Raw genomic sequence first — 20,843 nt, forward strand, 5'->3', positions numbered from 1 at the left:
CAGCTGATCAAAGCAACAGAGCTGTTCAAACACAATCCTTATTTCATGAGTTATGAGTCTAGGATCTAATGGTCACATGAGAGCTTTTCCCTATTATTGATAGGATTATCTTTGTGTATACATGTACCAATGTTTAATAATTTCAAAAGATCATGTTTTATGGTGGATGATTAAAAATCAGAAGGAATATTTCAGTGTTTCTTCAGTACTGATTATAGATGCAGAAAGCGACTGATGATTGTATGAAACCAAAAAATATTATATGTACATGTTTAACTTAGACTAAATGAAACATAGCATTTGAAAGCAGGGGAGGATATTTCATTTTTTTTCCTCTGGTAGAGTTTGTGCTATGGAGAAGAGTTCTTCATTCCAAATCAGAACAAAGAACTGGTTGCATGGACCGAAACAAATTGCAACGTGGATATTGCTTTTTGCATTTTCCCCTCAGTGTTGCTCATATCTTATTTTTTTTCTACAGGCTGTCTTGCACCTTTTCAGTTAATACTTGGTCTTCTAGTGTTCACATGATCACAGATATTGCAAGAAAGGGGCCTTATATTTACTCTGTGGTCATCTTTCTCCTTACTGCTTGTGTTCCCTGCTGTTGCCTGTTCACCATTAAGATTTTTCTTTTTCTTTACTGTTCTGGTGGACTTTCTTCTTCTTGTCACATGAATTTTGTGGTCTTTATGTTTGTGCAGTTTTAGAATCTTGTTATTAAATTTGCTCTTACTTTTCCCTTTGGTTTATTTTGGCCTCTGTGTACTTCATTGCTTCTGTGCTCTTGTATACAATTCCTGGAAGAGTTGCCTTTCCATATTAAGTGCTTTTATTTTCTTGAAAATCCTAGTTAGTTTTGCTTGTTTAAGCAACACTCTCTTTTTCTGCTTTCAGCCTACTATTTTACCCCTTTCTTATGGTTTTCATTTGGCTTTCACATTATCTTTATGTAGCTTACATAAATAGATAATACTCTCATTATTGATTTTTTAAAAAATCTTTCTAATAGTCTGAATTTATTTTTAAGGTCTTTTTTTTCCCTCACCAAGAAGCAATTAGTTTAATTGCAACAGATTTCTTGCTTTTTAATTGACACTTGCCATATTTGAAGCATTTTCATATCTCTTTGAGATAGGGAAGGAGGAGAATCTTTTATTTGAATAAATAATAAATATTTAATCTCTGATTCATTTATTCTTTTTATATTTTTAAGCTCCCAGTGTTTCACAGTTGTGATGAAACTTAGTAAAGATTTTACTTGAACTACTTGGCCATAGAGCCTTTTCAGGAGTTACAGAGCGTAGTACATTGGAGGCAAGGTGCTAGTGGTGATTTTGTTGTTAGATCTTTAAATCCATTCAGACTTTGTCTGCACAGAAAAGTTGAGATTAAATATTCCTTGAGGATGTGAATGCTACTTTTTCTTAACCTTGTGTTGACCAATGTTATGTCTTTTACATTGAGAGAGCAGAAGTTTGCACAGTATTGCTGGGAAGTTTTCTTCCCAGCAACTAAAGACAGTGCTGTCAGAATGGAAAACCCCTTAGAGGGAGACAGTGTTGGCAGGAATCTTGTGTATTCCTGTCCCAGAAATACAACTGTGCCTAAATACATTGAGTAACAGTCCTGAAGGATGAAAGCACAATGCCTGACGTGTTTTTCTTTTGTGTTGTCTTTTGGGCCTGTGGCGATCTTCACTGTAGCTGACAGTTTTTTAAGGTTCTTGAGTTAATTAGCACACAACTGGAACCTCTTAGGTGTTGGTAAGATTTGTTGTCAAGGGGTGATGAAGGAATATGAGCCATGTAACTGCAAGGTTAGAGAAGCAGATGTTAAAAGAAATCAGAGCTATGGAGATACTTGGAAAGTCTTTGTTGATAAATCACTAACTTAATATTGATAGGTATTAATGATTACTGTATTAATGATAATAAATCTTTGGGTTTGCAGATAAAGATTGGGAAGACATAAAAAAGATGCCTGAACATTCAACTTTAATGAAAGATTTCAGGAGAAACACGTAAGTCTGCTTTGAGTTGAGCTTTCATAGCAAAGCATGTTTTACTTCCTCCTCCTCCTCCTCCTACTGTACATTTCTCATACCTCAAATTGTTTTCTATGTAGATGCCAAACAGAGACTATGAAATGGTTATGACTTGGACTGTGAAAAAAAGAACAATTAATCTGTTTCATAATGGTGCAATTTGGCCCATTGAGGTGGTGTGAATCAGAAAAGTACCCAGAGTGGTAAGGTGGCAGGTGGGAAATGGGCGATGCCCGTAAGACCCTTCACAGCTCTGAGGATTGCTAAGCACAGTTTGTCACAACTACTTCCAAATTTTTGGTACTGGAGGTGATTTTTCTGTGGTAGCTGCACACAAGGGATTGGGTGATTTTATATTGTTTGCACCAAACAGTGAGTATAACTGTCATGTTTGGTGTCTAGGGTAGCTTATGAAGGCTCAAGAAAAGAGTACGTTTCCGTTTTGCTGTCACATTGCCAGAGTCTAATACCTGCACTTAAGACCCTACCCTGTTGCCTTGTTTCTTGCTGAAGGATCGGGACTGTACTGTTGCATCTGCCATGCCATTTGAACTATTTAGAGATGTATTTCTGAGCACCTCTTTGAAAAACTGAATTAATGGATGCTCTTATAGCAACCTGTACATTGCAGGAGAGTGTTAAGATGGACTTATCTCTGTGTTTACTGGCAGTAGAAATACACAGAATAAAACTGTACAGTAGTAAAATTGCTAACAGGCTGTTTAAACCCAAGTGATAGCTTGGTGTCTGTGTGTGGGTTAAAAGTGGGTTTTTTGTCTGGATGTGGTGTGTCTTTTACAAACATGTGATGGTAACAGATGCATTTCTGTAGTATTGGAATGTTTTTTAAGCAATCCAGGGTGTTGGTAGTTGCATTTTTTCCCTGCTTAGTGGATTAACAATAAAGACTAAAATATTCTTACCACCGTTTCATGGCTACTAAGAGAGCTTTGTTGTATGAGATTTGCATTGTTGAAGTGTCAAATTTTGTTCTTTTCTCTAGGTATACCAACTGCAGCCTTATCAAATATATGGAAAAACATAAAGTTAAACCAGATAGTAAGGCGTTCCACTTGGTAAGTTCTGGCATGCATAAAAAAATCAAAACCCTCACATAAGTTACAGGTGGTCAAGTAGAGACTTCAAGTGGTGTCAAGTATTCTGTGACTAACCTTATTTATATTATAAATATTTATAAATGTACCTTTGTTTTATAAATATACCTTTATTGACAAAATATTACACCTTTTTTAATAAATAAGGTTAGGAATAACTGATAGACTGCAATCTGAAAATTGTAAAAGCACTTTATCTTCTTGCATCAAGAAAAAAATTGAGTATTGTTTATGGGATTAGTTTCTGTATTGAAGATAACACAAGTTTTCAGTCCTTGTCATGTTAAGCTTGTAGTTATATTTGCATTGTTGCTGCTTGTCTTACCCATTCTGCTGCATTGCATACTTTTAACATACTATTTTATTGTTTCAAAAATGATCCTGAATGCACTTTTTTAAGCATATTTGTTATTCAATTTATGTCTTTTGTTTAAAAAAGGAAAAAAATTAACTTGAGACTTGAAGGTTAACTTGAAATGTTTCAGTGTGCTTTCCTGGTGTACTGATCCGTTGTAGCTTTCTTATGGAAATTTCCTACTACTCATACAACACTTGGTTTATCTCTACAAATCTAACTTCTTAATAAAAAGTCTCCAGTTAAAATTATACACTTGCTCTGCCCTAAAGTGCCTGTGTTACATTGTTTCAGATGTTACTACATTGGACCTTTTGTTCTGTGTGTTGAAGAACATTCAAGTTTCCAAAATTAACTTTATATATGGGGGGAAAATAATTTAAGTAGGTTTGGTGTATCTAAATGGACATTCTCCTTATCTTGCTGTTTCCAACTCAAATGTTTTCAGTCTAGAAGTATAAGGTAAATATATTATTGGAGAGTGGAGGGAGGCAGGAGGGAAGAAAGTCAGAAGACTTTTGATCCTGGAGGTGAGAGGAATAAATAGGAGAGAAGATTAAGAGACGTGAGTATCTGAGGACTGTGGGGCTTTTGTTCAAGTCACTGAAAGCTGTACCTTCTGTGATGATCAAGAGCTAGAGTTTTTAAGCAGGTGTCTTTTTTCTCTTCAATACTTTTTTCCTCCATGTAAGTTTTAGAATTCAGTTAGAGAAGCTCTAAGGCAATACTCTTCTCGTGCATACTGAATGAATGCATTTTTGAATGGGGGTTTCCAAGCAGATGAGTTATATTGCAACCAGTCTAAAATAGAATGTATGCTCAAGTTCAGGTTAAAACCAAAAGTATTACCAGATGAATCAACTTCTTGCAAGAAGCTAGCTGGTGGTTCAACCATTATGCATCATTTAGTGTGAAATGTCTCTGCTCCCTAAAATTGAGAGTTGATGAGACACTAGAGATGTTTACATAAGCAGGGAAACTAGTCCTCTCTGGTAGGGATTTTTGATGATTTTTTGTATTCAAGCAGAAATGGAAGCTCATCAGCAGTTTATGTATTTATATGTGATGTGTAAAAATTTTAAGTGAAGAAATGTAGTGCCTGTTATGCACAGACAAAACAATCCATCCCATTTTGCCCATAATTAGTCCTGTTTTTCCCACGTACCTATTTATAACAGGGTGTCATAAATGCATTTTTAGTATTTCCAAGGTGTTCTTATGTTTTAATGTGGAAATACACACTCTAAAAAAGATGTATTTGACATAGCAAGTAGGTAATATCTCATAATCCTATCAAAGCTTAAATAATATTTCTGAAAATTATATTAAGTAATTAAAGAAGCAAAAAACAACTAACATGAAGTATGTGTTGAATGTGATGTTTTGCACAGAATGGAGTTTGGATATAGAAACTAATCCTTAGATGCATGAGTAAATTGAATGAGTTTGCAGATCTTTGTCTTCAGCCTCTCTAGGCTGGTATTCCATAAAATTTTGCACCTGTGTGCATCAGGACTTACATTTCTAATTCCACCTTCTTTGAGAAGAAACATGCTGCTTGAGCCATACAGACTTGACTTGTAACATATTTGAAGTCTAAAGCTCTCAAAATTAAGCTTATATTGCTGTACTGAGATCTGAAAGCAGCCAATTATCACTAGTGGTTAACAGCTGAGAAAACTCAAGCCAGTTCTGCCTATGAGAATGAGTTGCATTAGGTTTTTATATCATACCTAGGCAATCTGAGGTATAAACTTTTTCCATGCAGCAGCCTGCATAACATGGCCAGTGACTTCATCTTTAAGTAACTTAAATACTTTACCTTCTCTCAAGTCCTCAACTATTTCTTCCTTGCTTCTGTCCAATCTCCTAGTTTAACACCAAGCTCAGGTAAAAGTGAGCATTTCAGGCTTTGCTTTACACCTTGGTGGTCCATAGAAAGACTTTCTTCGAATGAACTAGCTTCCCTTAGGAACTGTAAATGCTCTGGCCAAAGCAACTGGAAATTTGTCATCTGCTTGCCCACTCTTCTAAGTTCAGAAACCAAGTTTTCAATAGAACAGTGAAACTAGATTCAAAATAATTACATGAGAATAGCTTGAAAAACCTACTACTGCGTTTTTCCTTTGTGATATCACAACAGGATGATAACTGTTGGAATGTATTCAGCATGTTTGTGTTTATACCAAAAAGCAGTGCTTCCATTAAAATGCAAAATCAAGGAATGATGTTCTTTACTAGGCCGCTACCACCTGACTATCTATGGTTGTCTCTTCGTACTGAACAAGAGAACCAGAAGGGGAGTTTGAGTGTGCACCTCTGACTGAACACTACACAACTGCTACCTCACCCTCTTGTTCCGCTTTGGACCTCTACTCACCTTCCCTCAACAAAACTGATAGCAAGAGAATGAGCAATTTGGATCATAGAATCATTGCAATTCAAAAAGACCTTTAAGATCATCAAGTTCAACCATTAACCTCACCCTGCCAAGCCCACCACTAAATTATGTCCCTCGGCACCTCATCTGCATGGCTTTGAAATATCTCCAGGAATGGGGACTCCACCACCTCCCTGGGCAGCCCATGCTAGTGTTTAAGGGCCCTCTCAGTGAAAAAGTTCTTCCTCATATCCAATCTAAACCTGCCTTGGTGTAACTTGAGACCATTTCCTTACTTGGGAGAATTAAGGCTTGTTGTTACTTGTGAGAAGAGACTGATGCCCACCTCGCCACAACCTCTTTTCAGGTAGCTGTAGAGAATGATCACTTCTCCCCTGAGCTTCCTCTTTTCCCAAATATACATCCCCAGTTCCCTCAGTTGCTCCTCATCAGACCTGTTCTCCAGATTCTTCACCGGGTTTGTTGCCCATCTCTGGACACACTTCAGCACCTCAATGTCCTTCTTGTAACGAGGGGCCCAGAACTGAACACAGTATTTGAGATGTGGCCTCACCAGTGCCAAGTACAGGGGGACAATCACTTCTCTGGTCCTTCTGGCCACAGTATATCTGATACAAGCCTGGATGCCATTGGCCTTCTTGGCCAGCTGGGCACTGCTGGCTCATGTTTAGGTGGCTGTCGATTAACACTCTCAGATCCTTTTCCTCTGGGTAGCCTTCCAGAATGGTATCAGTCAATGTCACACAAGTTAAAAAGCAGGAGGTATAGTAGTGTAGATGTAGCCGTGTACTTGTGTACATTCTATAGCCATGGATTGTGAGGGAAGAATTGTGAAGTTCATAGTTAATTAGTCCTAACAGGATCATATAATTTTACTGCTAACTGCTGAACAGAACAGTTCACTGAAAATCAGATCTCATTTAAAAAATCCTGGGTTTTAACAAGTTATTTCTTAAAACACTGTTAAGGAACTGTCAAAATCAGAAGGTGCCTTAGGTTTCCACTCTTTTTGTTTGAGGCTATGCCAGACTGCAGATCAGGCCCCTTCACCAGAGCCTGAAAAGTTTAGCGACTCTCTTGATACTAGTTCTTCCAGAGATACCCTGGATACTCTTCCACCAGCTGTCCTGTAGCACTCTGCATCTGAACAGAGAAAAAAAATCTGTTTACATCTACTGTAGTAAAATATGCCAGAACTAATAATTCCAGGACTAGTAAATCCAGAGATTGTCGTCAGTGCCAAAAACGAAATGTTTTGATTTCCCAACTTTAATTAACCAGATTTTTTCTCTCTTTACTGACATTCATGCACATGGTCCCTTTTCACATGCAGAACTAATGTGATCACATGAGACAGCTTTGACTCTTTCCTACTTTTGCAGCTTACTCTGTTTTTTTTTTCCCTATGTATTTGTTTATAACCTGGAAAATGGGTATGCAGCATTCCTGATTGAGTGATGGTTGGTTGCTTTGGTCCGCATGAACTGTAGTGATTATCCCATTCATTGCTGATATAGGAGGTTTAGTGCATTTTTACTGTTATTCATCCAAGTGATCTTTTAATTGAACACTTTTAAAAACAGAAAACATTTTCAATAACAGTATTAAGATTTGCTTCTGTTGCCGGCACCTGAATAAAGGAGCAAAATAGGGAGTTTGATTCCCTGTGTGATAATGGTTGTGCAATCAGTAAACTCTTCTTATGATTTCTGTTCTCTGTTGCTGATTATGACGAAATTTGCTGACACCTTCTGTGATGGACAGCTTTATAATTTAATTTCCAGAAACAATGCCAGAATTTTGCAATGGTTTTTGATTATGATGTTTTCCAGCATGTTGGCAATTCTTTCTCATTTTGTTGCTTTCCCCTTTTCTGGCTCCTGGGATTGCTTTTTGAGCTATTCGAGGGCACAAGTTCTCTCAAAGACTATGTGCAGACTCAGAGAGCTGAAATAATTTATTGTGAGTCCTTGCTGATGATGTGAAAAACTAGGCTGGCGGTGGTAATACATATTTATTATATACTTAACTATGTCACTAAAAATGAAGACTGAGGAGAGAAAATGTAGTTTCCTACCTTTAGCTCTCTGCAGTGTGGAAGTCAGCATTGTGGTTGTGTATGCTCACTTAATAGCTAGTGAAAGGAGATGACCAGTTCACACCTAGATCATGACAATCTTTACAAAAGGTAAATTTAATCCCAGGGAAAGTATGACTACAAAATGTAAAATGAGCATTATTTGCATATGTGCTTTCTGCACATCTTGTTAGATTCATGGTTTTATAAAGCTATAGGTTGAATGTGTAGCATTTCTTTTAAAGCTCATTGTCTTTGATGATACATCATGGTGTAGTTTTGTCTTGGACACTGTATTCTATGGTGAAATATGAAGTCTGTGCTGTATCTGAAGGTTATCCCATTCTACCCGTGTATGTTACTTGCCTAGCACAGCTGTATTCCACAAAACCGCTGGGTGGGTAGGGAGAAGTATATGCACCTACACCAGACCTTTTGAATAAGAAATGCTTGTTTTTAGAATGCGTCACTGCAGTTCAGTGCTAGAGTTAAATAAAATCACTTTGGTCTGCTGTTCCTAAAAGGGACAAAAATGTTCAAATGTTTCTTAATTTAACATTCACTCTTGAGATGCTGCAGTGACAAACTTAGGAAGTCCAGACAGCTTCTGAAAGGTCTACATATGTGCGAATTAAAGAGTAAAAACAGTACAAACAGTAAAATTACCTTTCAGTCTTCTATGCTGTGCTAAATTTAGACTTCATGTCTGTTACTGGTATTTGACGTTACTCCAGAGGAGTTTCTAGCTATGTATCCTAAGCATTTCTCATAGCGTGTCCATCTAAGTAGCAACATTTGTAACTCTCTTGATACAAATCTTTCACATTGCTTTGTTTAGCTTACTGTTATTTTATTAAGTTTTCATTTGTGCCTACCTTAGGATTTTTACTCTGCTATTTGTTACTGAAACATCTTGTATGCCCTTTTTTTTGAAGCTGAGCACCAGGCAGCTTCTTAGCTCTCTGTTAACACTTTCCAGTGAGAGCAAGAGGTGAAGGGTAGGGGTTTTCTGGATCTTTAGCTCAACTGAGTTCAACTATTTTGTAAAACATAATACTTTGCTTTGTCTTCTGCGTATTTATACTTTGTGACAGTCTTAATTGTCTTTAACCTAACCTCAGGCATTTTGGAAAGTTGTTTGTTCATGTTTCTTCATGTTGTTAAAAAGACAAGGGCTGATGGTGCAACAGCACTAGACCTCAGATATGCTTATGGAGGAGACAGGTTATCAGACTCCTCTAGAGTACATTGCATCATGTAATGCAAAAGAAACAATGCAAATTCAAGGGTTTGCACAACTGCTCTTTGGAGCAGTATGTAGTACACAGATGGGTCTGAGAATCCATATTTGTCATAATAAATAGTGGAATGGAGGATAAAGTTATCTGCCTAGGTGAGTTTTCTGAATGTGGTGTTTACTACTTTCTTTTTGAGCATAAATATTTTCCAAAGAGAGACTTGATGTGACATCTTTAGAAGACTATGGAGGACAGCGGAGGTGAAAATACTAAGCAACGAGCAATAGTGGACACCGAATCATTTATGTTTATTAATTGACAAGAATTGCTTGAATTTAGATGGCTATGATGTTGCTTCCTCTTCAGTGCAGTGAAGAAACCAAGCTAAATAATGCGCATGTTAAATCTTCTTGTGGGAATTGAATAGACCATTAAAGAGAGAAGGACTTGAGAGGTGTTGGTGGATGAAAAGCTAGATGTGAGTCAGCAATGTGCTCTCACAGCCCAGAAAGCCAACTGTATCCTGGACTGCATCAGGAGTAGCGTGGCCAACAGGTTGAGGCCTGTTCTCAGTGATGTCCAATGATAGGACAGCGGACAATGGGTATAAGTTGGAACATAAAAGATTCCAAAGAAACACAAGAAAAAACTTCTTCGCTGTTCAGGTGAGGGAGCGCTGGAACAAGCTGCCCAGATGGGCTGTGGAGTCTCCTTTTCTGGAGACATTAAAAACCCAACTGGATGAGTTCCTGCGTGACCTACTCTAGGAGCTCCTGCTCTGGCAGGAGGGTTGGACTTTGATAATCTCTTGAGGTCCCTTCCAACCCTTAAGATTCTGTGATTCTGCCCCTCTGCTCTGTTTTCATGAGACCTCTCTGTAGTTCTCTGTTCAGCTCTGGAGTCCACAGCACCGGAAGTACATGGATCAGTTGGAGTGAGTCCAGAGGAGGCCACAAAAATGGTCAGAAGGCTGAAGCTCATCTCCCATGAAGAGAGGTTGAGAGAGTTAGGGCTGTTGAGCCTCGAGAAGAGAAGGCTCTGAGGAGATCTTCGAGCAACTTTCCAGCACCTAAAAAAGGACATCTAAGAAAGATTGGGACAGACCAGGGCCTGTTATGATAGTCAAAGTCATAATGAGTCACATCAAACTAGATGTAAGGAAAATATGGGGGTTTTTCACACTGAGAGTGGTGGAACACTGGCACAGTTTCTCAGAGAGGCTGTGGATGCCCATCCCTGCAAACATTCCAGAACAGGCGGGACAGGGCTCTGAGCAACCCGATCTAGTGGAAGATGTCGCTGCTTATTGCAGGGAGACTGGACTAGATGACCTTTCAAGGTCCTTTCCAACCCAAACTATTTTGTGATTAAAGCTGATGGTATGTTGTGGAAGCTCTTTGAATGTTTTTGTTAGAACACTTGCGACTGGAACTGAATGTCCCTGGCTTTGCAAGTAAAAATAGGTGTTCTTCGATGGGAAACGAAGTTACTATTTTAACAAGAGAGGAGAATGTGATTATGTCTGTTATGATAAGGGTTTTGAGTTCAGGTGCATTTGTTATCAGCTCATCTTTCAGGAATGCAGTGAAACAGTGAAGTTTCTGTAAACAGTTTTGGTAATGCAGAGCTTTTTATCTTTTATTGTTGCAGCTTCAGAAATTGCTCACTATGGATCCAATAAAGAGAATTACCTCAGAACAGGCTATGCAGGATCCCTATTTCTTAGAAGATCCTCTTCCCACATCCGAGTAAGTGGTTAGTTTATTAATCTATCAGTACACCCAGAGATGCTGTAGCAAGATGTTCTTTCTCTTTGCTGTTAATACGTTTGTGAATATTGAGCTGAATGCTTACCATCTAACAACTAAAAGCTGTAACCACTAAAATGCCATTTGTGGATTTTAAAATTAAATAGCATTCTTATTAATCTCTTGCTTTATGGAACTTTGATCCTATTAGTTGCAGCACTAATCTTGTTATTCACTGACAGGTTGATTATGCATGCTACAGATCTTTGTAGACAACTGCTAAGTGCCCGCAGGTCCACTTCTCTGCTCCAGAATGCCAGATGACACTCTCTAATTAGTTTACATTTTTCTGTCTTAGCCTTTGTTGTAAATTCAGTGGGTGGGGGAAGTCAACTCTATGTCTCTGTGCTGTCATCCTTAACAACTTAAATCCATTTTCTAGACACTCCTCTTTTTTGTTTGCTCAGGGAGATTTACAAAAGGAAGAAAATTTAAGGACAATGCATGATTTCATTAAAAATTAAGCCTTCCTCCCAAAAGACTAGCCAGAGAGCATGGTTGTACACCGTTTTAGGAAAGCTAGTAGTACATCCTCTATATGAGTCTCTATCATTTTCTAGAGAAGAATTTATAAAATGTGGTATGTATATTTATAAGCAATTAATTAAAAACAAATTTATCTCACTAAAACCTTCTGGATTGTTTATACCAGCTCCTGACCTGTCTCTGTGATTTAATGTTGTCATACGAATGATTTGCTTTTGCAGAATCTGCTTTGAGGACAGCATTTGGCTTTTTTCCTCAACTTTAGGTTAGCATTACTCATTGTGTATTCACATTAAAACGCCATCAGGTGTACAGATGTATTATAAATACATCCTACTGATTAAAGGCAGGTAAATATGAGCTTGCACAAGCAGTAGAAAGTTCATGTGGACCATGAGATACGAATTGACTGATGAAATTTCCAGTTATTTTTAAACTTTGTTCCAGGTGGGTTTATTAATATTTGGTGGAGTTTCCAGGAGTAGTTTTAGTTAGTCCTGAGATTGTAAATTACATAATAGCTGGATTAAGATAGCAATTTGTGCCCTTACCATATATCTAATGCTTGATGTACCTTTCCAGCCACGAGTTTGGTCACATGTTACCAGAAACTGAAAACTATTAGGAGGTTAAATGAACATAGAAGTGGAAACTGAAGATTATAAAGAAATGTGAATAGGTTTTACTAAGTTTAGAACATGATGAAAGTAAGACGGAAAACTTTTCCATTAGTTACAGGTGATAGGCTGTGGCTTAGGCAATTTGAAATTAGTGTGGGTGAAGTATGAATCTTAGAGGTCTAACCCTTCTGTTACAATACAGTGATAAATAGACTTTTTTGGGGGGCAGTGTTTTTGCAGGTTGTCAAATCCCTTACCCAAAACGAGAATTTTTAACAGAAGAAGAACCAGATGATAAAGGAGACAAAGTAAGTACTGGAAGAACACTGTCATCATGCTTCACTGGCTTTAACACTATTTCCTGTTTTCATGTTATTTCATGTACTGCTTTTGAGTTGAAATTTTTCTTTGTGTTTAAACAATTGAGAAGAACCAGCAGCAGCAGCAGGGCAATAACCATACTAATGGAACTGGTCATCCAGGGAACCAAGACAACAGTCACACACAGGGACCCCCACTGAAAAAAGTGAGAGTTGTTCCTCCTACCACTACCTCAGGTGGACTTATTATGACCTCAGACTATCAGGTATTTGTTTTACTCTTATATTGTGTATTTGGTTTTCATGTTAACAGCAGTGTTTCTTTAAGATAAAAAAGTGATTTTGTTAATGTCATGGGATTAACTGGTCTATTTTGGCATCTTTCAGATATTTTTTCAGGTGCATTGAGTTGATGATTTGCCTGTGAATTGATATGCTGATGCCTTTCAGATTAGCAGTAAGGAAATTATGATCAGAGGTTATTACAGAGGTTGTCACTTGTATGTTAGGGAAAGCTGTTTGTGGACCAGGAGCCTGTTGTGCTGTGCTCTGTATCACCTGAAAAATACCATTTCATATTTGAACAAACCTGTAATGGCAGAAGGTAAAGAGTGTTTCAGTAGACAAGTTGTGAAATAAGAATCAGAATAAGAGTTCTAATTGGGGAAAACGATGGGAAGGCAGTGTTTTGGATAACAAACAGAAAGGCTTGACACGATGCTATCATAATCTATTTTGAACACCAAGAGAGATTCCAGGTTCAGTAAGACCAGTACTGCAGATCTGAAGAGACAGGTGAAGTGATGGCAATCAATGAAGGAGGAAGACCTGGGAGTCCTGATTGACAATAAACTGAACACGAGCCAGCAATGTGCCCTCGTGGCCAAGAAGGCCAATGGCATCCTGGGATGCATCAGAAAGAGTTGAGATCCTCCTACCCCTCTACTCTGCCCTGGTGAGGCCTCATCTGGAGTCCTGTGTCCAGTTTTGGGCTCCCCAGCTCAAGAGGGACAGAGAACTTCTGGAGAGAGTCCAGCTCAGGGCCATGAAGATGATCAGGGGACTGGAGCATCTTCCTTATGAGGAAAGGCTGTGGCACCTGGGGCTGTTTAGTCTGGAGGAGACTGAGGGGAGATCTTATTAACATTTATAAATATCTAAAGGGTGGATGTCAGGAGGTTGGGACATCCCTTTTTTCTCTAGTAGCTAGCAACAGGACAAGGGGTAATGGGATGAAGCTGGAACACAAAAAGTTCCATTTAAACATAAGAAAAAACTATTTCACTGTGAGGGTGAGGGAGCCCTGGCACAGGCTGCTCAGGGAGGGTGTGGAGTCTCCTTCCTTGGAGGTCTTGAAGACCCTCCTGGACATGTTCCTATGCGACCTGATCTAGGTGGACCTGCTTGAGCAGAGGAGTTGGACTAGATGATCTCTAAAGGTCCCTTCCAACCCCTACCATTCTATGATTCTAAGACAAGGAGGAGTGTAGGGAAGAAAGGCTGAGGAAAGCTGTGTTCTAGTCTTCCTGCATTTAAGCTTGTGGTCAGACATTAGTAAATCAGAAGAGTCTGGAGCAGAAGAGTGTCTGAGAGTCATCCTGAGGAATGATTTGTGGGTTTAGACAAGGTTTCTCCTGGAGACTGAGGGAAAAGAGAGTTAAGGACAGAACTTTGAGTTAATGCAGACCAAGAAATGACAAGAGAGGAGCAAGGAAGACTTAAATTATGTGCATAGGAGCAGTTAGGTGGCAGATTTTGTATGCCATGAGCATAGAAGGTTTTAAAAGGAGGCACAGTGGTTGGGAATGTAAGCCTGGTGGAACTGTTACATACTGGTTCACATGGAATGTGTAATACAGAAGGCCAACTCGCAGAGTCTTGGATTAAATCAAAAGAAATTGCTGTCAGTGAGTTCAGTTAATTTAAAGATTAATGTCTAAACGTGAGACCCTAATATAAGAAACCCACTGCTGCTGCTGTCAGCTTGCTCCTCACAGTTTGATGCCATTTCTCCATGAACATAGAGAAAGTCCATGAAATGGGCTTTGAAATCTTGCATTTCAGAGTTTGTTCCTGAGACTAACAGATAACCTCAAAGGCTGCCTGGGGGAATTACCCCCATCTTTATAAAAATCTCTGTGCTTCAAGCATTGGCCAAAACTTGAAAGTACTGAAAAATAAGGTAATTTTCAGGAGCTTTACTGAGACCCTTCCTATAGTCCCCAAGTGCCTTTGCTTGGCTTATCCAGGGACATCAGTGACACATCAGTTTTCAGGTCATTCTCCTTGAACAATGTAAATTTAGCTATTTGAAACACTTGTGAGCCTTAACCAGTGGTGCAGCATGAGGTGCCTTTGTGCATGAGCATCGTCTTTCTTTGAGTCAGGTGATGGGTCACAGAGCACTCTCTTACAGCAGCTTCATCTCTTTCAATTTGGCAGGCTGCAGTTGATTGCCATTTTGGACTTCTAGCTGGCACTCTCTACCGTGTCTTTGTATTTTTAAGGAGGCAAATGCAGCTTTAACTCTCTTAATCTTCCCCTCCTGTTGAGTCACATACCTAAGGAGATTGATGCAGAGGTTGCATGTACTGTCAGGGAGCCTCATTTACGTGCCCTGTTTACACACCCTTCACCTCATTTTGCTGCTGCAGTTTGGCATTCTGAACAAATTTTGGCTTCCACTTCTGTGAGCAAAAGATGAGGCTTGCCAGTTGAAAAGTCAGAGGACTCAAATTGCCTCAGCAGGAGCCGATGTTAGTTTGGTTTCATCTCACACTCATCAAAACTTTGTACTCTCAGATATCCACCCCAGGATTAGAGCTGGGGGCAGCCCTTGACAACAAACATAATTCCAGAATACTTTTGCTGTGAGATAGCGAAGCAGCAGTTACCACTATCTCAGAAGCTCTTGCTGGGAACTTGACTGCTCTCAACTGATCTTTTCACTGTCTCTGTAGGAAGCAAAACACATGAGGTTCTTTTCTACAAAATACGTCTTCCCTCTCGATCTTGCAAGAAGGCAGTAGGTAGATTTGTTCTGGTTAAGGTACCTGGAAAACATGGTAATCAAAGGGAGGAGGAGACCTGAACTTGCTGGCAGGAGAACAAAAGCAGTTAAAAGCTCCCTATTGATGGTTTCAGGTCTCCGTGAAAAAAATGCCTCACATTTTTGCTTCTGATCCTGCAATTTGAAGAGATGGCAAACAAATATTACAATACAGGCCTCTGTTTTAATCAAACACCTGTTCCTTTGTTCTTCATTTAATTTGCTCAAACTCCCCATATAAAGCTTGTGAAGGAGGATTGCCATCTCCTGGGCAAGGCACACTAAGACAGTTTCTCCATCTACTCAGAAGTCAAATTACCCTGTGCAGAGCAAGTTGACCTCGTATCCTTTTCTGCCATGCATAAAAATAGTAGACACATGGCACACAGACTTCCTCACCCTCTCTTTTAAATCCCCAGCGTGACACTTCCAAAGGCGGTGTGATTAAACAGGCTGGAGCAATTCCCTGCTCTGAGCTTTTGCTTGTGACAACCCTCTGGGTACTTAGTGGTATTTAGAAAGGACTGCGTGTTTACATTTGCTGTTAAACAAAAGCCATTTGTTGTGCTGGGCACCGTGAAAGAATCCAATGATTTTTAATTGCCTCCATCTTAAAATAAGAACTCTTTTAGAAGTCTGGATGCAGAAAGTGTTTACAACTGATGTGAATGGTCAGTTTGTCAATGGTTGAACTTGTGATAGCTTCCTACATATAGAAGCCACGCTTGAGCAAGAGGAATATTCAGGGATTTTTGCTCTCTGAAGTACATCCAGTATTTGTTAGGTGGAGAAGGGTGGCCCCGAGCTGTGACACTTGTGTGGCATGCGAGTGACTTAGTCCCTCTCTTGGGGCTGAAGGCGAATGTCACAGAAGTCCAGTTGCTGTGTTAACGGTGTGGTTCAGCAGTGCTGGTTTGTTCCTGCTTGGCTCTGAGTGCTACTCCAGACATTTCTTCCCCTTCACACGATACACCCCGAGGGAATTAGCTCAGCCCTGTGAGTGGATGTTAACAAGAGTTCGCCTTTTCACTTCTGCCGTCATCTCAGCATCCTCATTATAGCTTCTGTTCTAAATGCTGAATGGCAGGAAAAGATGCAGCTGTTATTATGTTACAACTTATAAACATCTGTAAAAATGTTTTAATATTTTACTCCTTCAAGATGGTGGTTCAACATAGTTTTGCATATTCAGGTCTCAGTGACAATAGCCTAGTCCTGGAATATTCACTGTCCAGAACTTTACTAGAAGCCTCTTTTCCTGAAAACCCTTAACATCTGGTGATGTTAAGAGTTCAGAAGCTGCACAGCAGTTCCCAAATGCTGCAAAATTTGTGTATATGCTTTAACATAAGTGCAAAACAGCACAATAAGGCACTGAAATTGTGTTAATTCAGTGAAATGTTAAATGCTGTTAAGTGCTTATATGCTTAGATTGAAAGTCTCACATGCAGGCCTTTGTTCCTTTGTAACACCTGATTGTGTAAATAACCAACTTTTAGATTGAAATTCTAGTAGGCAATTGCTGTTATGCTGAGAGCTTCTTGCAACCATGAGTGTTCCACTCAATAAATAATTGTAGAGATGCTGGTTGAAAGGGTCCTCTGGAGACCATTTAGCCCAGTTTCTTACTGGAGTCAGGATTGTTGCTAATGTTACATTGGATCAGCTGTGGCTTTGCCAGTCTGAGTCGTAAAAGCCTCCATAGATGGAGACTTCACAGCCTCTCTGGGCAAGTTCTTCTACTGCTGTACCAGTCTCTTAGTGATTTCACCCCTGTAATGTCCAACTTGAACCTGTCAAGCCACAATCTATGGCCATTTCCCTCTTAAATACCTAGTTCCACCGAGAAGCGTGTGGCTGTTCTGTTTAACTCTCCAAGTGTTTGTAAGGCTGCTGCTAGATGACACCTTAGCCTAGATCATCACAGCGCTCTCAGCTTTTACTCCTAGGCCACAGAAAAGGGTGGCAAGCATATGCTTTGTGTAGGGAGCTCTCCAGAATAATGCAGTGTCTCAGCCAGCAGTAAGATGCACAGCACCAATGGGCCTCTGTCCCGACATGCCTTCTTGGTAGGGGAGGGGAGCGAGTGGAGGGGGCCACTGCCACTGAGCAGTGATAGCCTCACGTAAGGTGCAGGTGTACCACAGCCATCTGGAGGGCTGACTGGAGGTTTGGCTAATGCTGGGTGTAGGCTGACAGGAGGTAATCAGGGTGGATAACTGAAGGGTGGTTACTGTCACTTTGTAATCTGGCATTGCTGGTGTTCATACCCGCACCTGCTGTAATCAGAGTAAGTGAAGAGCAGCCTGTCAGCACAGCTGCTTCGAGGCTGTTTGCTGGGTGCCTCCCGAAGAGACACTCAGCAGGTGAAACTCTATTGCTATGTACCTGTTGCCAAGCATTGTGTTTCCTCTGCTTTCACCCCTCTGCAGCGTTCCAACCCCCATGCTGCCTACCCCAACCCCGGACCAAGCACATCGCAGCCACAGAGCAGCATGGGGTATTCAACTACCTCCCAGCAGCCGCCACAGTACTCGCATCAGACACACCGGTACTGAGCTGCCTCCCCCTCACGTCAGTGCACTGTTGGTAATGCTGCAGGCCCGGCCACGCAGCCGCCCGCCCTCCCGCCTGCCTGCCCGCAACCCGGCCCGGGCCACCAGAATGTACTGTACAACCGCACCTCCAACCTGTCCCATCGCCACGAGCCACCCCCTGCCTCGGAGCGCAGCGGCGGCTCCCGGATCGTACCTGTTTTTGGGGTTAGACTTGAAAAGAAAATGCTAGCACAGTTTGTGTTGTGGATACGCTACTTCCATAGTTTACTTGACATGGTTCAGACTGACCGATGCGTTTTTTTTCCCCGTGACAGTCTGTAGCAGTCGAAGCTGTGAAATGTGCTAGGGGCAAGCATTTTTGTTGTCGTATGTGGTGAATTCTCTCGATGTAACAACTTTATCTGACCAATAGTACACGACATCTTTGAACTGGTACTTGAAGCATACAGTATATGTTACCATGGCAAAACCCCCCCCCGTGACTCCGATTTGAGACGATTTTGATAGACGTTTATTTTTAGTGACTGTTGTGGGTTGGTTCATTTTCCACCGAGTTCAATGTTTTATGGCCGACACGATTGCTACGATGAGATTGTTGGTTTTTTTCAACACCATGAAAAACGTTTGATTTCTTGTTTTTTTCCCAGCAATTACAAACGTCCCAAAGATTAATTTCCAACGTAAGTCTTTTGTTTTTCAACCTATGACTTGACTGGTATTAAAGCTGCTATTTGATAGTTAAATGAGTATGTGGTCATTGATATAAACATGTTTGGTTCAGCAAACAAACTAAAATGGTTGTCACAGACAGTGGTTTGGTTTGTTTGGTTTATTTTTTTTCCCCTCCTGGTGGTGTTAATGATTTGTGAGCATGCTTTGGGATTAAAGAAGCATGAGCGACGTTTCCTTAAGAATGGTGCAGCATCCATTCAGATGTTGTGTCACGGTTTTTGAGAACCAGCTTGGTGTAGTGGAGTTTAAATTCTGTTCAGTTGATTTTTTTTCCTTCCCAATGTTCGCACGTTGTTTAGGGGTGCCATTCCTACAGCAGAGGATCAAGGTGTTAGGAGAGCCTTAGAATTTATGAGGAGAAACTTAACATACAATGTACTGTATCAAACTATTTTACATGAATGACGCAAGTATTCTGAATAAAAAAAAAGGAAAAAAACTCAAGCATTGTTAAAACAAGGTGTTATGTAATAAATTTATTTTTCATAAATCTGCACATGAGCTTTGCCTGTGTTCCTTTGCATCAGCAACAACACCCCTCACCCCTGCTCTGTGTCTCTCTCGGGCTGTGTCCCGAGAAACGGGACTTGACAGTGGGAAAGGGGGATGGCTGCCATTAGCTGCTCAGAAGGATTTATGTTTGTCTTTTTTAAACAGCAGGTAAAAAAAATACAGTGCCTGCGTGAAATGTCACTGCCTTTGTTGTGTACACATAGCTGATCAAGCGGAGGTGCATGGGTTTGTTAGTAGCTACATCTCATAGATCAGACAGCTCCTTTTCATCTACAAAACTGAGATGTTCCTGTCTGGATAATTCTAAGGGTTCTGTAACTCATCTTGTTATCCAGTACTGCACCATGATTTTGTGGCATAAATATATGCAATATGTGCAGGATTTTGTTCCGCGAGTGCTTCACGTAGTGTGACTATCAACTAGCGTGATCCGTTCAGATGCATCGAGCTGTTGACAAGGGGCAAAAGAATAACCAAAGCAGTAGCCAGCCTGAAATGCAAACGGTGTCCCTGGTGAAGATGACATTATCTGAGTGGAGCAGAGGTTTCAGTATTCAGGAGACTGGCAAGTAAAGAAGAATTTGAGTGCAATTTATGCTGCTTTGATAATACTGTGTGGTACTCTCTTAATTTTGACATAAATGTTGTCAAATTCTGTCTTTCCTCAGTTTCTGCAATAAAAATAAATATGTAGGTGGGAGTACCTTAAATTACTTTGTTTCCCAAATTAAAGCCGCCTTTTGTCTTTTCTTTAATTTATGTATAGACTTTGAACTGGTCTGTTTAGTACCTCCAGACTCTTCCCAGGTACTGAAATGGCAACAAGAGTAACTCTTCTGTGGCTAAAGTACTACTGGCCTAGGTTTTTTTTTTCTTTCTTGTTGATGCATCATCATGTTAATGCATAATAGTTAATATTGTTTCTATTAATGCAAACCTTATCTGATACCAGCATATTGTGCTTTGTTTAAAAGTAGCTTTTCTTTCATTTTTTCCAAAGGAAAATGCATCCAACTGACAAAAAGGACTCTTGCCATTAGTTGGTGCTTGGATTGAGTTTTCCCATTAAGAAGGCATTTGAGATGAAGATGCAGCTTACCAACTTGTTATAATGAAACTAAATAGTCACAGTAATTCAATTCATTCTTACCCAGTTTTGAGTAGACATACTGCAGGTTACCTTAAACTGTGGTCCTGCAGGTCAGATCTTAATTGGCTTGTCTGAGTTAGCTGATCTTTTTGGAGGAGCAATTTGAGGTTTCTTTCTCTAGAACTGTGGAAAGAAGAGTTTTATCAGTTCTTGGTATGACGTCTGTACCTCAAGATCTGGTAGTGCAGATAAGGTTGATCTTGTCATATTCATGACAATTATCAATGATTTTCTGCATCAAATAAGTTGGGGGGTTTAGGAATACTGAGGGCAAGGCTCTAAATTACTTTCCTGAACTGGTTAAAAGAAAAGAAGAAAGTAAACCTGTCTCTGTCTTGCTCAGTGAGGCTTTTTACAGAGGGTGTCAGAAAGGG

General features: G+C 40.0%; 1 protein-coding gene across 6 annotated transcripts in view; it reads left to right on the forward strand.

The window, feature by feature from the left end:
- The window catches only part of CDK8 (cyclin dependent kinase 8), an 89,388-nt gene extending 70,097 nt beyond the window's left edge, over nucleotides 1-19,291 (forward strand). For 4 of the 6 annotated variants that reach the window (XM_061993048.1, XM_061993065.1, XM_061993077.1 and 1 more), the window contains 6 exons: nucleotides 1,954-2,023; nucleotides 3,051-3,123; nucleotides 10,884-10,981; nucleotides 12,377-12,455; nucleotides 12,575-12,733; nucleotides 17,949-19,291. In XM_061993048.1, coding sequence (XP_061849032.1) covers nucleotides 1,954-2,023; nucleotides 3,051-3,123; nucleotides 10,884-10,981; nucleotides 12,377-12,455; nucleotides 12,575-12,733; nucleotides 17,949-18,074 — 605 coding nt within the window. In that variant the 3' untranslated portion in view covers nucleotides 18,075-19,291. The remainder of the gene's footprint in view (nucleotides 1-1,953; nucleotides 2,024-3,050; nucleotides 3,124-10,883; nucleotides 10,982-12,376; nucleotides 12,456-12,574; nucleotides 12,734-17,948) is intronic. The other 2 variants (XM_061993058.1, XR_009818455.1) reach the window with 2 other exon arrangements.
- Nucleotides 19,292-20,843: the final 1,552 nt, after the last annotated feature.

This window comes from Colius striatus, chromosome 1, assembly GCF_028858725.1.
Source record: "Colius striatus isolate bColStr4 chromosome 1, bColStr4.1.hap1, whole genome shotgun sequence".
NCBI lineage: Eukaryota > Metazoa > Chordata > Aves > Coliiformes > Coliidae > Colius > Colius striatus.